The 20,695-nt window shown below is 46.3% G+C and overlaps 1 protein-coding gene across 7 annotated transcripts in view; it reads left to right on the forward strand.

Moving 5' to 3' along the window:
• Positions 1 to 20,695, forward strand: part of Schip1 (schwannomin interacting protein 1) — a 644,640-nt gene that overhangs the window by 595,050 nt on the left and 28,895 nt on the right. For 5 of the 7 annotated variants that reach the window (XM_075951114.1, XM_075951116.1, XM_075951117.1 and 2 more), the window contains one exon: positions 19,009 to 19,127. In XM_075951114.1, the coding sequence (XP_075807229.1) occupies positions 19,009 to 19,127 (119 nt within the window). Of the gene's footprint in view, positions 1 to 7,379; positions 7,830 to 19,008; positions 19,132 to 20,695 lie in introns of those variants that run through there. The other 2 variants (XM_075951118.1, XM_075951121.1) reach the window with 2 other exon arrangements.

Genomic DNA, 20,695 nt, shown 5'->3' on the forward strand with positions numbered 1-20,695 from the left:
CAGATCACACCCTTGAATTCCGAGCCACTGTGGGAATGGAGAAAAGATAAAATGGCCCTCTTCTGCCTCCTCCCCAGCCATAGAGTCCCTCCTTCCGGTATGAGCAGGAATCTTTAACGTTTCTCTGCTCCCTTCAGAGAGTTTGCAGACCCTTTGCCTGGCATTCCAAGCCTGGCAGAGATCCAAACCCTGGACAAAGTACTCCTCCCTTCCTCGCTCCCTCCCTCCCTCCCTTCCTCCGTCCCTCCCTCCCTCCCTCCAGATCTGGTGTTCTCCCCACATTTTCTCCCTGCTGCGCTGCCTCCAGCCAGGATGCCCTTCCACCCACACACCACCTGCCCACACCTTGTGCCAGCAACTTTCAAGGCGCAAATGCCACCACCACCTCCCGCAGAAAGCTTCCTCCTCCCCGTGAAAATGTCTCCCCAGCACTCTTCCTTCTATTAGGACCTCCGTACAGTGCTTAACCAGGGATCTGCCTCTCCGACTAGAGACAAGCCCCTGTATCAATTTCTAGAAGACTCTGCCTTACACAGAGAGCATGTGTCTGTTAAATGCCTGCTGGACTGAGTTGCATTTGCTGCCTCTGGTATGTTCGGAGCCCCAAGAATTGGAGAACTATGCATATCTCTCCCTTGCAGCAAAGCTGACCCCAGGACTACACAGAGCAGCTACCAGGCCTCTGAGTTTTCGTCACTAATGCTCTAGACATCCCGTATGCCAGAACAAGACACAGGGCAGTGCGCAGCCAATGAGTAAAGGAGGTGCACGCACACCCAAGCCCACCAAGGGATAATGCGTGAAGCGCCTGCATGCCTGCTCATTTCACCCCAGGATTTTGCCAGGGTGAAACCCGGGCTCTACTCTCAGGCACTTTTGCACTTTTTTTCCTATAAAGTTTATTATTATGTAAAAACCTATGCAAATAAATAAAAATATCACGCACCAAAATTAACCAGACCCAAAGTCTACACAATGAACTCCTATACAATTAGAATTGACATTCCAAAACGGAAACGGTGAAGCTTCACGTGAAATTTTACACTTTCAGTGTTGAATATGTTTTATTTATTTTATGCACCTATCCACCACCCAGTCAAACAAACGAGCAAACAGACCCACGACTATTAGAGTGAGAAAAAGAATGAGTTCCACATCCTCTTTCCTAACTCATGCTCCCAGCCCTCCCACCCCCCCCCCCCTCTCTACACTTCGCTTTCCTAGCTCACATCAAGGATTTTGCCAAGGCAAAGCTCATGGCCTCTCTCCAGGCACTTCCACACTTACTCGGAAATACCCTTCTCCCACCGCCCCCGCTTCTCCTCAGTCCCTCTCCCTACCTGCACCTCTGCTCAGGACCAAACCCAGGGCCTCCCGAGTACAAGGCTACTTACTGCCCCTCCGCGGAGCTGTGTCATCTATCCCCAGTCTTTTTTTAGTTTTGACTTTGAAACACTGCAGCCTAGTGATCCTGGTGCCTTAGCCTCCCAGGTCGCTGAAATGATAGGCTCACCCTACCAAGCCCAGCTGCTGCTTCTGCTAATACATGAAGTTTCCTAAAGTTTTGTGTTTCTGTATTTAGCTGTTTTCTTGTGGGAGACAGGTGGAGGGCATGGTGCACGATTTGCGGGGGGGGGGTTGGCTCTCCCCACCACCTTGTGAACTCAGGTCGTCAGTCTTGACAGCAAATACTTTTCCCTGCTGAGCCCTCTCAACTTGCCCCTCGCCCCAGCATTTTACTGCATCCCTTTACGATACAGAGGGGTAATTTCACTACCTCCTGAGCACTTAGTTTTCTGGAGCAAAATGTTGTGGATGTGGCCTGCCCAGCTCACAAAACAAAAGATATCTTGGTCTCGGATGCTAAGCCTAAGGAGCCGAGCCGTGTAAGTAGTTCATCAAGATACCCTCAGACTCTCAGTAGAGAAAGCAGTAAACAGTCGTGCACGCTCAGATTCCGGTGGATTGTGTGATGGTTGACAGAAGCAGAGAAATCCATCTATCCCCATTGGCACCAGCTCCTTTCCTTCTTCCTTCCAGAGAATGAGAGAACAAGGTATCAAGATGAAGTTCATCCTAGGGTCCCAGGATAAGCCTGGGTTCATCTGCACAGGGGAAGAAAACAACACTTCAGGCTTTCTAATGCACGGTTTTGTTGCAGGGTTTTAAATACAACTTCAGTGAAGTAATTTTCTTGATGAGTCTGTAGATTTTGCCCTAGCTGGAAAGTTTTTGTTTCCATGGTAGACAGAGCTGAGATGCTTTGTCTTCGTCTTGAGATACAGTTTCCTTTTTAAGAAGGTGGTAACAGTAACGAGAAAGTAATTCAGGGTATAAATAAATCAATGTTTACTTTAAGCCAAGATGTCTGAAAAAGACTAATTCTGGGCTCCCTCACAAAACTACTGGCAAGTGGCAAGTGACAGGTGCTGGGAAGATGGCAAAGGGTCAGCTGGGCTCCCACTATGGACTTCATCAGACACAGACAGGTAGCACAGGGCATTCTTGTGGGGCTCTGTCTTCATGAGTCAGACGTCACCATCTAAAGAAGTAAAGTTTTAAAGCTCATTCTAATCCAAAGATCAGTTATATTCTCTTGGAAGGGATGGTGGTGATGGGGGGGGGGGGGGATGGGACATCGCTGCGGTACAAAGTCACCATACCAGAGCTTTTTGGAGAGTAGAAACCCCACATTCGTTCATATATGTGTGTGTGTGTATATATATAGATACATATAGATGTGTGTATATAGAGAGAGATACAGATATAGATATATAGATATGCATATATATATGGATGCACATATAAATACATAATCTTGGATGAGCACTCACAGTCTCACAAACAGAGGGAAGCATTAATAGAGCTATATACCAACTGAGCCATTTTCCATTATATATTTATATTCTCTCTACCGGGGAAAATTTGAAACTTTGATGCACACTGTATGGCAGCATCAGAAACCACTAAGGCTCCCGAAATAGAAAGTAATTTGACAAAACTGCTGGCATTCTACAGAAAGCAGCCCTGGGGAAGCCTAGTGGCAGTCAGTGGAGGAGAACCATTATGGGGCGGGACACAGAGAGATGGAATGAGGGCATTAGTGGTCCTACCTGGAAGCTGGGCTGTCGGCTGGCAGAAGGAGTGCAGAGGTGTTTCTGGTATGCGGGATTTTAGCCTGGCGGGAAGATTTATGAACGTGGTCCTTGCTCTTTGGATGTGGAAACACATTTGATACTGGCTGCTTCCAGTACTGCCTCCCCGTTCCCAAGCCTCCCAATGTCACCATTTTAATGTTTTTAACTTACATTTAAAAAGCGCTGCAATTTTTCATGGATTTTCTAGCCATGGGAGTATCTTTGTTGAAAATCTAACCAAATTCAAATGAGCTTTACATCAAAAAAAATTATTTGAAAGGAGATTATAGCGCTGAACGTAGAATGGGATGTTAAAAGGTGGGTTTGGAAGGCTGAAGGGTTAAAGACGATTAGCTGGAGTTCCCACCTTTGAACAGGAGAGGCTTTTGACAGTCCGTAAGTGATTTCCCAGTAATGCACTCAGGGTTCTCAGAGTCAATAATTTCCACCAATGGCTGATAATGATTATTTAAAAGCATTAGATCACATGAGAAATACGCCTTGCTGTTCAGAGCATGGCTTGGCGGTCTTGGATTTCAGGGTAGGGAGAGATTCTGAGAGGCCATGAGCACGTTTTCTGAGAGAGAGCATTCGTATCTGGGCCTCGCTTCTTCTCGGGTAATTCCCTTTAGACCATTCTCTGCAAGAAGGACGTGCGGTGTTGGCCTTAGCTTACGTAGGTACTTCAAAGCCCCCCATGTATGTTCAGTTCCTTTCTGCCAAGGTGGTGGCTGGTTTTGTTTCGTCCACTTCTGTGTGCGTTAGGACCACTTTTTGCAAATGAAATTTATTACAGTGTTGATCTCGGGCAACAAAAAGCAGAGTCTTGCCAGCCTGTTTGGAAGTGCAATCTGAAGCAGAAGAAAGACAGCAAGTGATGATTTCCTTTCCCTCTACTCCCCAGCAGTACTTTGGAAATGGAAGATGCGTTTAGAAATCACAGGGCTTTCTCTTCAGACGTGCAGCCTCTGATGTGGGGGGCCTCCAGCAGGACCTGAGAGTTTGTTTTCTAGAGGCCTCTATGCTTTGTCGATGCCCTGCTCCAAGAGTGACCTAGAGTAAGAAAACTCTAGAACGTGTCCAAGATGGCTTTTGTCATGCATGACAGGACACTGACTGTCGGGTCACCCGGAAGGGGTTTGGGCAGTGAGCCTGTGTGCTGAGAACTCATCTAGGGAGTTGTAGAGTAGTGGCCCTGCTTCTGGAGACTCCGGCAAGCTTCCTCGTCCCTGCTTCAGGCGGTGGCACGGGGCTGCTTGCCTAAGTACAGGACTTACGTGCGATGAGAAATGAGCGGTGGACCAGGAAGGTCCTTCGTGCGTTCCCGATGCTCATCCTCATCATTGCTGTACAGTCTAAGAACTTTCCAGGGTGGATCCAAGGGTCCTGTTTCTAAAAGAAAACATTATTTACATATGTGTTTATATGTTTGTATGCATGTATACAGTTAATGCATTTTTAGTAATACATTGTGTATTATATACATGCAAAATGCAAATGTATTTTTTGTAGAATTTGTACATATAATTAATGATAAAAGCTTAGTTCTCCTATTTCAACTGTTATCCAGTTGAAATGAAGGTAAAAAGGTATTGTTCAAACTTTGTGTGTCTTAATGTCCTCTCAGCTCTAAATGTTTATCGCTTTTGTCACGTTTATTATTGGTTGTAGGTTGCTTAGTGACAGGATGGGAACCCGAATAAGAGACTAAAATTGAACCTCAAATGGGGGAGGGGGATCTAGAAGTGAGTCCAGCTATGGAGAAGTCAGTTCTAGGCTCTACCTTGTAGGGTGTGTACAGTCTTCCTGACCAAGCTACCCTGCAGGCTGAGGGAATGGCTAGGATAAACATCCTCCAGGCAAGTGGCTGCCCTCCTTCCTCCGGCCAGACTCATGTGGGTCCCACAGACAACACGGGTTGGAAAACACTAATGTTAGCTGTGAGTGCTTCTCACTGTTCACATGTGTGTCAGCTCTGCGCTGACCACTTAGCATATGCAAGGCCATGTCCCAGTCACTTGGGATGAATCAAATGAACAAGCGCAAATCCCTGTCCGAAGGGAAAAAAGCCTAAAACGGTAAAAAGCTGCCTGAAAGGGGCCACTGTGACTCTGAGCGTGCCTTGGTGAAGCAGAGAGGAAGATTTTCCAGACTGTGTGCCGGGTCATGAGGGCAGCAGCAGGAGGAGGTGTGTGGCAGAGCGTGCTGGGGGTTCTAGATGTATGATTTCCAAAACAACTCAGCATCTAACATGGTTACCAGGGAGGGCCGCTGGATTTCTCTTCAGTGTGTCCTAATTGTTTAAAAAAATACACTTTCATCATGCCTGTTTATTGCTTACTGGAGCGGCCAGTAGGGGGCTGTAGCACACCCATTTACAATGGGGGCCACCAAGGCAGAGGACCTAGGTTCAAATTCCTGCCTGACTACTGCCTAGCTACCATGCCTTGCGCGTTATTTAACATCGCTATAGCCGGGCGGTGGTGGCGCACACCTTTAGTCCCAGCACTTGGGAGGCAGAGGCAGGCGGATCTCTGTGAGTTCGAGGCCAGCCTGGTCTACAAGAGCTAGTTCCAGGACTGGAACCAAAACAGCTATGGAGAAACCCTGTCTCGAAAATTTAAAAAAAAAAAAAAAAGAACACATCACTGTGTGCCCCTAATGCAGCTCACAGTAATCCTTACTCCATGGGGTTAATGAAATGATTAAAGATGTCGGAGGCACAGGTAAGGTAGCTGGCCCCGGTAAATGACAGCTATTGTCATGTGGTCACATGCTGTGTAAGAAGGTGTATGCTTCCTGCTTCTTTCGTTTCAACCCCGCCTCCTCTGTCCAGACTAGGAGACGGAGGACCATTCAAAGCAGATCATCGCTTTAACCCCATAGCCCTGATCTCCATGGCTGCTCTGCACTGTGACCGCCAGCCCTAGCCAACACTCAGGGGTCACCATTGTCACACAATCCAAGACACTTCCATCCTGCAAATAGGGGATCCCATCTGGTATGAGGGTCCTTGGGTTTGGACCTGCCTAAGACAGGGAGACCTCAGCAAAGGAGGAAGCCCGTGCATGTGTGGTCCACAAGATGAAACTTGTCTCCGTGGTACCTGACAAAAGGGCTATTCATCCCCTTGGGAGGGGAGAGGGTTGGCTGGGAGGAGGATGGAATAAAAGGATTTAGATTTGGATCTGGGCTGCAAGAGGAAAATATTCGCTTGATAGAAGCAGTGCTACCGTAAAGCCCACAGAGACATGTTTATAGCCCAAGTCCAACACAAATTGAATTTAAAAAATATTTGTGGAGAGAAATAGGTAAACAACTAAAGGTGAGCCTGTCAGAAGAGGTTAAGATGCCAAGCAAGGTCGTATCGGATGGCATTTCGCTTCAGAACTGTTCTTAACGATGTTGCAGTTGCTAGGGAATGCGTATTGGAGAATTGACTGACTGGTACATTTGCAGTTTTCTGTGGGAGCACGTCAGAAGGTAAGGCCTGTTGCTAAGTGGAGGCTTGGCCTTTGCGTTCCTCTGTGGCTGGCTTTTCCTGCAAACTGTTGTTTTGAAGTATGGTCTATATTTATATTTTAGTTTATAGAAGTATTAATTTGATGTGTGTGTTTATGCTCAGGCATGTGCCTGTGAACTCCTGTTTGTCTGCTCCTTTGAGCCAAACATCGTCCAGCTGTGGTCCTTGCCCTGACTGCATGCGAAACCCATAAACAAAACCAGAAGCCATGGGAAAAGGGTAAAGGGAGCCATAGAAAAGAAAGCGAGCGTCTGTGGAAAAGCCCGCCACTGGCTGAATCGTAAAGAAAAGTTGATGGATCCCTTTCTCTTGCCTACATTATGAGAACAAAGCCAAGCTCCTGGGGCAAAGAAGGTTTTCTCTGGATAGGAATCAACTTAAGTCTTGGGCTAGTACTCATTCCAGATGATGAAACTTTTACTCTCACTTTAAGAAATCATTTGGGAGAAGGGGAGAAAAAGAAAGAAAGAAATGAAGTGGTTCCTGGTGGCTGTGGGAAAAAGAAGAATGGTGAACATCTGTCCCACAGGTCACTCTAAATGACAGTTTTTATTCTGCGTGGAGCAGCCGACTCGGCTCACAGTGGGATCTCTCGGGCTGCAAGTTTTCGCATCTATTTTTATCCCACGGTCTACTGGCTGCAGGGTAGGTTCCTTGCCTTCCCAAGCTCCAGCTCCCATCGGGCCCTGAACTGGACTCGGGTCAGCTGGCTGGCTGGAGCTCGGTGTCTCTCTTGTCCCTTTATGGGAGCAGGAAAGGTGTTGTGGAGAAGAATCTGGGCCAGATCACTCAGGGAAGGTGACAGCAGATGGTGGGAAGGCTGGACTCTCAACAAGCCGATTGTCAGGGACCGAGAGAGAGCCTGAGAGCAGGCAGCTGCCCAGCGCCCTGGAGAAAGAAGCCAGGCAAGCCGGGCGGGGCAGCGTCTGAGGCAGAAGGGGGCAAGGACACTGCCACCAGGCGCAGGCCAGGCGCTTAGCTGGCTCTCCATGCCAGCATGAGTGGTAACCAAGGTGCTGGGCAGTTGGCACTTCAGCCCGTCAGAATTCATGGGACGCTATTTCTTAAGTGAAATTCTAAAGAGTTGAAGGATGAATTTGGACAGTGATGGAATGGATGGCGTCATCAGCCAAGAATCCCCATTGGATTTGGAGGGGAATTATAAAAAGGTAAGGGGGGAGCTCTTTTGTTTATAAACAATTGGACCGTTTTTCTAAGTGGGAGGAAAGTTGCCAAATTCCACACACGGTAAAGAAAAAAAACCAAATGCACAGAATTAACCACAGCAAGCTCTGAGAGTAACCCATTTTCCCAGCCTATAGTCTTTCCTATACCAACAGCTAAGCCATACATGTTACTGTTCTGAAGTTGAGAGAAATTCTACTATTACTTCATTGCTAAGCAGCGTTTTGTGCAAAGGAATTCCTTTTTAATTATTGATACTTTAACAGTTTGGTACAAGGTAGGTACATTACTGGGTAGGGCTAACTGATCTAAGTTTGTTGTTTTTAACAATGAAAAAAACAGAAAGTTTTACAGAGAAGTTTGGGATCTTAAAACAGTCTATACAAGGTGAATTTTCTGCTCGCCTTTTCTTTCGAAAGCCAGTAAATATATTTTGGGAATGTTTTATGTGGTGATTGTCTAGTAATAACAGGCCCAAGTAAAAATAGCCGTAGTTATATGGGTGAGGTCATGAAATCAAGCTACCAAGCTACAAATATATACTTGTCTGTCCACAGAAACCCAAACACACACTGCCCTTCAGTTCTTATTTGACAAAAGTCAAGTGTAGTTCACAGCTGGACAACATGAAGAATAGGAACCTCCATTGTGGACTTGGAAACAAAGATTTTATTTTCCTTCAGAAGTAAATTTTGATGACTACCGTCTGACAGAACAGTAAAATTTGCTGATCTTTTTTTAAAAAAAAAATCCACCAAAGATGTCATTAGTGTTTTCCCCCAGAGTGAGAATTAGGAAGAAGGTTCTAGTATGTTCATTCTTCAATACAGTCAGCTGTGATATCTCCATCTTAAACCTAAGACTATGTGTGAACATGGCAGCTCTTTAAGGGATTTGCTTTCTTTCTTATTATTTCATAATTGTATTATTTTTCCAGTGGGTAAAACTTATATATGCAGGAGGTCTCTGACCGGGCCATATTACCCTGTGAATTTTTCAGCCCTTCTGCTCTCCACCAAGGGGCTAAGTGCTCAAGTGTGTTGAGCTGGTGTCCTGAAACCCCAGCCGTCCACCCTTCCCCCACTTGGCGGAAGCTGGGCTACAAAAGACACTCAGGACTTTCTGCCACCAGTCAGATCGCTTACCCAGCCCTGCAGAGCAAGGGTGTCCGTCTCTTGTGTCCTGTTTTCAGTGCCAAAGAACGGGTCATAGTTTTCTTTCAATTCTTTTTTTTCAGATTTAAAAAAAAAAAAAAAAAGTCAAGTTCACACTAAGGGAAAAATGAAAGGTATACTGTTGCTAATTCGCTAACAATAAAATCCTGAGCACTGTCCTTGGGTCCCACCCAGAATCAGCCAGGGAACCAGCTGCCCAGAATAAGTGCTACACTAGCAACCTGACACAGGGCTGGCCAAAGCGGCAGACATGTGGGACCCAAGGAGCTCTGGGGTGTCACCTTCAACGAAATATAGTATCACCCACCATGAAGCAGAGGCAAGGAAAGCTATGTGTGATTTCAGGAGAAATAGTACCTAGCAGGTTAGTTCAAAACAAACAACCTATCAGGTGAAACTTGTAGACATGTGGCGTGCTCCGAGGTAGGTACCGTGTTCGGTACCCTAAACGTGAGTTGGCTCCTCGCCACGTCGGCTTGCCTTCACGTTTGTGCAGTGTTACTGATGCTCGTGGTCACAGCGAAGGCTTCATTATGCTTGGGGGAAAAGCGTAACTTCACTAAGAGATTCTAGTGAAGTAGAGGGGCATAGGCCTTTTTTCAAAGTGCAAAGCTGAGAAAAAAACAGTTATAAAAATCACTTTTCCTGGAATGTCCCTTTTCAAAGTTTTTTTTTCCTCTAATATTCTTGGTCTTTGGTTGACTAATGAAAAAAATACCCATAAAAAAAGGTACTCTCACACGTATTTTGTCCTTGCATCCATCAGTTAAATGTATCAGAGCCTGTGCCTAAAGTATACATTTGTTTTATTCCAAAATTACATTAATTTACCATTGTAAATATAAATGTCTGAAACATACACGCAGATAGCTAATTGAGAGAATAAAATACTTATAAATGAGATCTTCTTTTCTTTTCTGTGACCTCTTCCATCATTGAAGTCCATCATCAAAACAGGCAGACAATCAGTGCTGGCTGCCCAGGAGCATCACGTTAATAAATACCACATGCGTATAGGGCTTGTTTCACAGAGCTGTTTTAAAGCAGACAAAGATCCTTCAGGGGGGAAAGGTCACTTTTCCGATGACTAAAATTAGATTCACCAAGGCAGAGGGCGGAAAAGCGTATGCATCTGTCCCTTCTCCTTGGGGAAGGCCCTGCTTGTAGGAAAGAGGCTTCATTAAGAACCTGGTTTATTCAATAACAAGAGTCAAGCCACACCCAATAGAGAGCAGATCCTAGTGCTGGGGAGGAAACGTGGCGATCTTAGCTGTGTGGAGGGCACGTGCTTAGCCCAGTAGCCCACCACTTCCTGCTGTGCTAAGGGGACTTCCAAGTCGCTGCCCAAGAATCCCACGGAAGCTGGAGCTGCAGCTCAGCGGCCTACACCTCACACAGGCCCCAGGTGTGGCTCCCAGCACCCACATGGCAGCTCACAGTGACCTGTAAGGCCAGTTCCCAGGGATCTGACACTCTCCTCTGGCCTCCTCAGATACCAGGCACACATGCGTACTGGCAAACACGCGTACTCATAAAAATATTAATAACTCTTAAAAAGAGGAAGAACCACACAGCTTGTGTCGGGACCAGGAGACCTTCAGCATATGGTCACCAACCTCACTCACCCCCCCATCATCCGTCAACATTCTTCTTCATCGCTTATACAGTGCACCGGGGTCTTGGAAGGAAGCTGAGTCTTTCCCCTAGGAGCTTAGGATCCAGGTGGGCAGGCGTAGAAAAATATGCTACATGAATAGGTGTTGCCTAAAAGAATGTAAACAGCCAATGAGGACCTCCGAAATTTTTACCCGAGGCTGTGCCGAGGTGGGGGATATCTCAACGAACATTAGCGGACAGGCGAGAGGAAGTCATGAGAACGGTTCAGCACCGCCTAAGACTGGCTCGGGCTTGGTCGAAGCCCGGAGAAGCTGGGTTTTGCCTTCTGTTCCCAGGCCACTGTGCACACAATAACCAGCGCCGTCCCAGGACCTGGCAGGCTCAGCTTTGTCCTACGGAGATGTTGTCCCTCGTGTCTTACATCTAATTACAGTGAAAGATTAGGGAGGACCCCGCGGAAAAAAAAAATGAAAAGGCTGGAAGGGAAAATATTTAAAGTGAAGCCACAGCTGTGCCTCATGTTTTTTTCAAAGGTGAATGGAAATGACTGCCTCAGATAAACTGCAATAAACAGAAGCAGGAACGCCAGCTGCCATTCCTGACAAGCTCTGCCCCCTCCCCACACAATTACTGAGGAAAAGCAGCCGCTGCAACCTCCATTAACCCTCGCGACTCCCTGTCTCAGAGGCATGAAGAACCCTGTTTCTCACCCGAGTCTGGGCCCTCCTGCCACCTGGGGAAAATCTCTTCCCGTTCGGGGGACCAGGATCTCCTTTTCTTCACAGTGAGGGATCCAGTGCTCTTAACATGAAGCCTCCAGCTCATGATTCCGGGTCTTGTTCAGCAAACCATACGCAGCCCTTTCTTGACATGGCCTCCTTCCTTCTCCTCTGCTTCTCTTCTCAGGAATTTCTTTAGGCCTCTAGCTCTTTTCTTTTGGGGATCAACATAGTATTTTTATTAAAACTGAAATATAAACCTGGGCGGTGGTCGTCCACACCTTTAATCCCAGCACGCAGGTGACAGAGGCAGGTGGATGAATCTCCATTGAGTTTGAGACCGACCTGATCTACAAAGCAAGTTCCAGGCCAGCCAGGGCTGTTACACAGAGAAACTCTGTCTCAGACAAACAAACAAACAAACAAACAAATATGTAGCACATGCCTCTGTTTCTTGGGAAGCAGAGGCAGGCAGATCTCTGTGAGTGCAAGTTTAAGGCCAGCCTGATTGGCATAGCAAGTTCCAGGCCAGCCAAGGCTATGTATTTTGAGACATTGTCTCAAAATAAAACACATCTTTAGGGCTAGAGAGATGGCTCAGTGGTTAAGAGCATTGCCTGCTCTTCCAAAGGTCCTGAGTTCAATTCCCAGCAACCACATGGTGGCTCACAACCATCTGTAATGAGGTCTGGTGCCCTCTTCTGGCCTGCAGGCATACAAGCAGACAGAATATTCTATACATAATAAATAAATATTTTTAAAAAAACACTTCTTTATTTTTAGTATACTCACAAGCTAGTGCAACCTACTATCAAGTTCAAGGACATTTTGTTTCCCTCCAAAGAAACCTGGAGCCATTAGCAGCCAGTCCACATCCTTTGTCCAGTTAGCCTTTGCCAGACACTTCTGTCTTTATGGATATACTTGTTGCACATATTTCTAGCATTTTAATTTTTGGTCCTTTTCTGTGCCTCCCCATCTTGTCCACGCTTCCTTTATATGTCAATATCAAGTACCACAATAAACTGTCGGCTACCATTTTCTCTGTGCATCAGACACGTCCAACACTTCCCAGATGTCTTTTAGTGGTTTAAACAACCTGAGAAGTAGATATTATCTCCTTAAAAAATGAAAAAGAGCCTGAGCCTCAAAGAGTTTCTGTAACCTGAAGTAGCATCAGTCTCTACACTGGATCCTCAGGCCTAGGTACTGTCCCACCCTCTTGCAGGTCATCCACCTGTCCCCACTCTCCCAGATCCCAAGTCCATCCTGCCCATGGGTTGAAGACACCAGCTTCCTGGCAATTGACCAGGGCCGTTTCATAACCAGGCAGTGTTTGGGACTGTTGTGTTCCTGAGGCTGATCTTAAAGACTGCGATAGGCTTACAGGCTTCTAAAATGGCACCTATTAAAAATAGAGTTGCCAGATAACACTGTCCCGTGTGTAGAAGTCATCTGTGCAAGCCACCATTTAGGAACTAGAAATGAGTGCAGGCTGTTCCCAACAGCTTCTGTTTGGAAGACGCTGCTCAGAGGGTGGGGAGCCAACTGCACCCCCTCAGGGTTTCGCTTACACACCTCTAGCCGTCATATTTGATGGTTGCACATCACCAAAGTTCCCATTTGTAAGTAGCTACTGAACTAACAATGATAGGTTTTTGTTACATACCCTTGCTCCAGTCCTTACCAGTCAGAATATCCCAGTGTCAGGGCCCTTGTATAAGCAACGCTTGTATCCCCATAGCTTGAGAAGGCAGAGAGTCAGCGACATTGTTCAAAACTGCCCGCACAGTTACACTAATGTAAACATCTGGTCCTAGAAATGAATAGCCCAGCACTTTTGATGTCAGCCATTCTTGGGCAAAACAGATGAACTTAACCCCGTGATGTTCGTCTTGGATAATAGATATTCAAGATCAGCTTTCCCAAGTGTGGCCCTGAAATTTCAAAGGCAAGTCAGGAACCCTGTAGCTGACATTTCATCGTGACCTTTTGTAGAATGTTTAGTGTAAGTGAGGGAGATAGAAAATGTCGGGGATACTAAATGAAACCAAGTGTCCAGGCTTAATACCCATCCGGCTGTGCTGTGGAAAGATCCAGTACCATTTTAACTACTGTATCCATTCATAATTTAGAAGCGCTTCCCAGGGACTCCAATAAAGTGCAAGAATTTGAAATAACCTCCACTCTATGAGTATTTATGCACTTTGGCATTCAAAAGTATTTCTTATAGAAAAAGTATTTTCTTATAGAATGCTATTTTCCTATTTGGATCTTGTTACAAATCCATGGTTTATCTCAGCCAGAAAATAATTAAGAAGTATCAGCCATTTGGCCATATACCCAAGTTTTCTCTTTTCTCTTTAACTTAAAACAAAGTCACTGAAGTTTGCCACTGAACAAATACGCCTTGTACTTCTGCTCCCTGATCTTTCAAAGCCTCAGCCTCGCCCACCCTGGAGAGCCGCCTCCAGTTATTACAGCCCAGCTGTCTTCCAGGCAGAGGAAAGAAACAAGTGACCGCCATTTTATAAAGAAAGAGCGCTTTTCCACGGGGACCTTCAGAATCCCAGTTAGCTTCCCTGGTGGATGCTGCTAATGGTGATGAACCAGGTGCCGCAAGGTGATAGATGGCACTCAGGCAAGAAGATCCTTAATGGCTTCCAACAGGCATCTTCACGGGGCCTTGGGGGAGGCCAGCCTGCTGCAGATCACGTGGCCCTAGCTACAGAGGCTGGACATGCTGCATGGAACAGATGTGGGCATGGGGGAAGGGGAATCAGCATGGCGCCTAGAACAGCAGCATCTGGAAGCTTGTTAGGCGTGCACCGTCTCAGCTCCAGCCCAAGCCTGAAGCAGAAGCATAGTCTGTGCTTTCACAAGCCCTCTGGGTGGCTGCCACGCACATTCAAGTTAGAGAATTACTGACTGAGAAAACCATGTCACCTACAGAGAGCGCTTGTGTGTGTGCACACATGCGGCGTCTCCACTGATATCTCAGCAGCTCCTGGAACCCTGACTCCCACAGGGCGAGGGAGACCAGTGGCTCCTGAGATGATGCAGCCTGTGTTATTGCTTAGGAAGTTCTTCCTCTGTGAACACCATTGTCCTTGCTAGCCTTGTCATAAGTATCCGTAGGGCATTGCTTCTAATACCCCCACACTCACACACAGAGAGCAAACTCTCAAGTTCGCGTCTCCAATATAAAGTAATGCAGAGTTTGCCTAGAGTCTCATATTCTTTATTTGTCATACTTAATGCAATACAGATTGTCCAGACAGATGTCCCCCTCCCAACCCTTGAGGCTTGAATCTCAAACACGGTGGAAGGAGTTGATAGGGAAAGCCGCCGAATTTATGACATTGCTTTTGCTAGAGATTCTTTCTGTTTGTAGCAGCATAGGAAATGGAGAAAGGGCAGTCAAGGCTCACGGGCCGTCAGCACTCTTAGCACTGAGTCCTTCTCTAGCGCCGGCAACATCATTCCACAGCATTTCTGTGCGGCTCCTGCCCACTAGGTCCTGGAATTTTTAGGCGAGGTTGTGTGTATATAACAAAGAATTCATATAAGGAGGAACCTAGGAGAGAATGCAGGAATGATATAGTTGTGTTACTATGAGGGATGGGTTCATGCTGTGCCCCGAAAACAGCGTAGAAAAGATCTGGAGACCGCTGGGTTTCGAGTAGATAACGTCTACGCTAGCAGAACGTTCTGTTATTTCCTTTAGGAAGTGCTCTTCCTCCCACACTTAGGGAATTGCGGTAGATCTATTTCACACCGAGAAAGGAGTCTAAGTGCTGTGTAGCTTGCACAGCACTGTGTAAGTGCCCCTGTAGCTTGCACGACACACGTGAAGGCCATTGTAAGTCTTCCCTGCCCAGACCCAGTGTGTGGCAGTAAGGAATGAAGTTACAGCCAGGGACAAAACTTCCTGAGGCTGATGAAGGGTTAACATTTAAGGGTGGTTTCACTTCCATCTTGGTTTTGAACAGCTTTTCTGTCTTGTGGTCATGAGCCACTGTTCCTCAGCTGCTCTTTGGCTTCTTGCGAACAAGATCCATTTTAGACATTTTAATGTTGTTTTAAGAGGGTGTTTCCCAAGGTTTTTTGGTAGCAGACGTGGCCCTGCTGGCCATAGTGCATCCAGACAGTGTCATTTTGTGTTAGCTTCTCTCGTTCTCTGATGGCTTCATCCTGGGGCATCTCCGGTCTCTGGGAGTCGTGAGATACAACTGGGCTATGGGTAGAATTCCTCAGAGGGTAGAAGATTCTGGCTTTGCTAGTAAGTGGTATTGGAGTACTTGAAACAGTTGGAATCAGGTGTTCCCGAAAGAGCTGACCTGTGGCGGTGAGGAGAATGGCTGGGAAGGTGTTTGTAAACATCTCTGTTTACGGTTGGTTCGTGGTAATAGATGCCCTGCAATGCAGTGTTCTGTGCGTTTCTGGGAAGGATTCACATCCAGGTCAGAGAAGAAGTTAATCTATTTAACTCTAGTCTCACCGTATGTCTTCACCACAGTGCCCACTACCACCAGTAGCCCACACACTTTTCTTCCCGTGTAGAAGAGAAGATCTGGAACCAGGAAGCATATTTTCAAACCCTAGATCTTCTCCCTAACAATAGGGCAACCTTTTGTTACCCGCAGTTTCTCATCTTCTACGTGGAAGTTATTGGAGGATTAATCATTACGTTACTATGTATCAGTGGCCACCTTGCCACCAGCCAGCTGCTGAGAACTCTCTCAGTTAACGCTCTGCCATCTATGGAGGTCATTTCCCAGTCTGAATGAGAAGAACCTTCCATGCACAAAAGCCACCAGCAGTATGGCAGAGGAAGCAAACCATTGGCTTAACCGCAAATCACAGCTAAAAGTCAAAAGGACAAATTTCCGTAATACAGCAGATTTTAAACTCTGGGATCACTGTAGAAAAATAAACAAATCTAGGATTAAGTAATTCAGAGGAAAGAAAATGCAGTCACACAAACACTTCAGCATTTATTCTCACTGATAAATGGAAGGAATTGAAGCAAACAGGATGCCAATGCCTATCAAACTAAAAGCAAACGGCAAGCGTTGCATGCTAGCCCGCATGCAACAGAAGCCCACTTCGCATTGCTGATGGGCATGTGAACTGGAGCAGCTTTTCTTTGGAGCAGTGTGACGAGATGTGTCAGGAGCTTCAACAAATGTTCACACACAGCTGATCTGGCAGTCCCACTTCCAGGAACTTATCCCTGGGAAATCATCAGACATGTGGGCAGGGATTTATGGAAAGATGTTATTTTTAATTTGACACAACCCCAAGTGGCTAACTGTAGAGGGAAACTCCATAGAGGGGGGGATGGGTGAGCAATCATTTGAAAGTGTGTTTTCAAAGAGCGTGAAGTGCTATATGGAAAGTCTTCAGTATATGCCCCAAAATTTTTAAAGACGAGGAGGAAAAATACCACCAACTGTTAGCAATGATCTAAGTAACAGCATTATCGTTAACATTTGTATTCCCTCTGTTTGCCTTATTTTGTTCAGTGAGATCCAGAAAGGGAAACAGGAGGAATATGTTTTTGTGCCCCCTCCCCCTCCAATGGCAATATCTGTAGCATTGTGTATTCCAGAAAGGACGGACAAGAAAGCAAGGGTGCGGTCGCACAGTACAGTGGCGGTAGGTGTTGCCCTTCCTCAACACCTGTTCCAGATCCAGACTGATTTTGGACCAGCAAGGTGTTGACTATTACAATACCTCTTGGTTTTTCTTCTTAATAGTTTCCTGGCTGCTGAGGACTTGTGGTTGAGACACAGGCTCAGTGACTTGAGCTAAATTTTGCTAAATGCAGATGGTTGGGAGTGTGTGTCACAGGCTGGTCTGTATTTGAGAAGGCAGGGAGCCTCGATGGGGGGCCAGATCTACAGTTGTGAATGGCTAGTCAAATAAAAGGCATTCCTGCTTCCCTTGACAGTCTCATGGGGACTTTCTTAGCGCTCGGTGTTGGAGCAGGGCAACACGCAAAATGAAATCAGCGTCTTCCTTGTAAGAAATACCTGTGTGGAAACACTTTGTGGCTATATTGTGTGTGCATGCACATGTATTGCACACACACATACATGCTCCTGGTATTACATAGTATCTTGGTATGTGCCAAAATGGGGGGCGGGGCTGATGCCGAGGTAGATGGCATTGCTGAGTGTCGGTTAGAGGAATGCTTTTGGGGTTCAAGAATTAAAGTGTTGGAGAACAGGAGAGGAGAGGTGAGCTCTCTTTGGGTTACAAATTTTCAAGCCTTCTGAAATTAAGTGTCTGGATCCAGCACCCCAGGGCGTGTCTTTTAAAAGCCCTAGTTCGTTCTAACATAGCTTGCTGAAGCCAGGATGTGGGAACCGCTACAGAATACTACATTGTCACATTTTATAGTGCTGTGCAATATGATATCCAATACTCATCCCCATGGCTTTTGAGCTCCTGAAATGAGGCCAGATTGACTAAGGAGCTGAATTTAAATTTTAATTAACCAATTGTTAGATTGAAATGCAGACAGCCACACGTGACCTGCGTGTGCTTAAGACAGAGCGACCCTAGCTGCCTTCTGCCTCTCACGTGGGAGTGAAGTGAGTCATGCGTCAGCCCATCCTTCCAATTGGAGGTCCAGCTCATCTCTGTGACACAGGGGTGCACAGATGGGACCCTAGAACCATCTCTAGGAAGAACACTGGCACCCCCAAGTCCTGTAGCCAGCAGGGGTGGGAGCAGTGTTTAGCACCTGACTCGTGGTCCCACTCAACCTTTTCATCCCACGAAACAGAAACCCCCAAATCTTCTCAGCTCAGGTTTCCTGGTTGTTTTGGTAGTAGTTCTATTTTTTAACTAAGGAAATTATTTCTAATCTTCTCCCCCGTTGTTTAAAGGGCTTAAAAGTTCAGCATGGCAAGTTTTTATGGGGCTTTTAATAGGAAGCCGAGTATTGTAAACATACCCAAATGATCACGGTAGCGATTGCTCAAGTCTTTTTACTAGGCATGCTTCGAATCAAAAGGATGAGACCGATGGGGCCAATTACGGCTCTCCAGCTATCACAGGCATTACATCCGTGCTCATACATATTCTGGTAACAGGAGGCAAACTCCTAGGCAGAGAGAGTTATACCCAGCAAAGCCGTAAGCCCAAGCCAGGCAGATATGGCACTGGTGGTGTTTGTAGGCTGTGACATCAGCCAGTTCACAGAACCCAGTGTGCATGGCTGAATGAGCTATTATTCTTGTGATCGAGGGTGTGGGCTAAAGAGACGTACAAGGGACAGAGAAGGAACGAGCTGGGGACAAGCTTCATTTGGGACCAGAGTGATTGAATTTAGGAGAAACTGTTGGTCAGCCCTGACTAGAAAGAACTAAGACGGCGGTTACAAACCAACTCCAGCTAGCCCAGGGAGATGGATTGGCACCACAGTGATCACCTAACCTAGAGATCACAAAAGGCACCAAAGAACTGGACTTGGAGCCAGAAGAGACTGGTTTCATTTCAGCTTTTAAGAATTGAAACCTCTCTGGACTGCCGCCCACTTATTTCTTGTCTAATGTTACAGTCCAAGGTGGATGGCCTATGCGTGTGATGTGTCTGCCTACTGATCAGCACTTCTTTTTTTTTTCCTCTCGAAATTTTAGGCACAAAAAAATGAGAGAGAGTCTATCAGACAGAAGTTGGCACTCGGGAGCTTCTTCGACGATGGCCCGGGAATCTACACCAGCTGCAGCAAGAGCGGGAAACCAAGCCTTTCCTCGAGGTGAGTGCACCTGGGGGACGATTTTTCTGGCGTGTGCCATGTGGTGCCTGCATGTCCAATAAATGGCAGCCTTATGTCCTTGCATGGTTCGTGCAGGCTTTTAGGCAGACCCTTTTCCTCCTGTGCGCTGGTTCATTTTCAGTAGTGGGTGTTGCTATGGCCCATCGCCCAGTTACATGGGGTCACATTTTTGTATTTCATTTTTCTTTGAAGAGAACACGGATAGCACAGTGTTGGGGAATGCGTGATCAGGTAACAGGCCTAAGCAACTGATGCCTTATGCCTGGGGCAGACCACTAGATTTCCCCTTAAGCAGCCCCAAGTTACCCAGAGTCCCCTCACCACAATATGTGTGATTGCAATGAATACTATTACGTAAGAAATATAATTCTCACTTTGATCATTCAGTGTTTATTACTGTTCTTATCTTGCCTCCCAGGTGATTTTTCTTGATCTTTATTTTAGGCTATCATAACTCACTTATCATTACTTCTTTCAAGATGTTATTGGTCATTTGCAGAGCTTTCCTTTCCAGATAAAATTACAGATAAGGTTCCAATTTTGCCAGGAAAGCAGAAAAGGCTTCTGAACCTTTAACATGTTTATGTGTCGCCGGGGAACTAAGGTGAAGGCTCGAATTCCGTATCTCTCGGCGGAGCTTGAACCCCTGCATTTTTGTGCCACGCCTAGCTGATAACTGTGCCACCATTTGGTGGGCTACTTTGATTAGTGCAAGTCTAGATCATTTTCAGAAGTATTCCATTCCAAGTGATTGAGGAAAGCATATAGAACATTGTTTTCATGAAGAGGGTAGTAACTACAGGCCCATCAACACGTCTCCATCCCCTCCACCGCCACCATGTCTGTTTCCCTGTCTTTTGAGCCTAACGCAAACATGCCCTATGTAAATACTGCATATATTGACAACGTTAATCTCAGTGCTGGCAACAAATGATAACGCTGTATCTCTGCTTCATGCAAGGCCCAGAATTAGGCAATTCGATACCCACCTAATCCTGCCCCGTCTGATTTTAATAAGCCTTGTCTGGTCCTTAGAGAGTCGTGTAAGTCAGCGGAGATGGGAGAGCAGACACATGCTCACACGAGAGCTTATTTCCCGAGCAGTACAGGTAGGTGGGTGCATCATGAGGCTCGCTCGAGTTTGCCCACGGAATGTTAAGGCATCTGTCTCTTCCTTAGCTGGGTACCAGGCTCCTATCGCAGGATTGCCTTCAGGAGCCCGAAAGTTAGTCCACCCCCTGGCCTTTCACCTCCTAGGGGCTGTGGCAGAAAGCCTTCTGGCCTGGAGACCTGCAGGTTTGTCTTAATCCACTTTGCATTATGAGGATAATAGCTAGTTTTGTTTTACTCATCCTTATTTTTCTGAGTCTGAAATGAAGAGATTTGGCATTGTGCGTGGCCTTACAGATTTTGCTATTGCTCTGCTGTACCCCACGGGGCCAGAATGTCTTCTCTAGAAGCCCCATCTGTCTACTTAGCTGTGTCTCATCCATCTGGTACAAATGGGGAGACTGTCTTTGTACCTGTGCATTCTTACCCGATGTATT

The sequence above is a fragment of the Microtus pennsylvanicus genome, chromosome 16 (genome assembly GCF_037038515.1).
Source record: "Microtus pennsylvanicus isolate mMicPen1 chromosome 16, mMicPen1.hap1, whole genome shotgun sequence".
In the NCBI taxonomy this organism is placed as follows: domain Eukaryota; kingdom Metazoa; phylum Chordata; class Mammalia; order Rodentia; family Cricetidae; genus Microtus; species Microtus pennsylvanicus.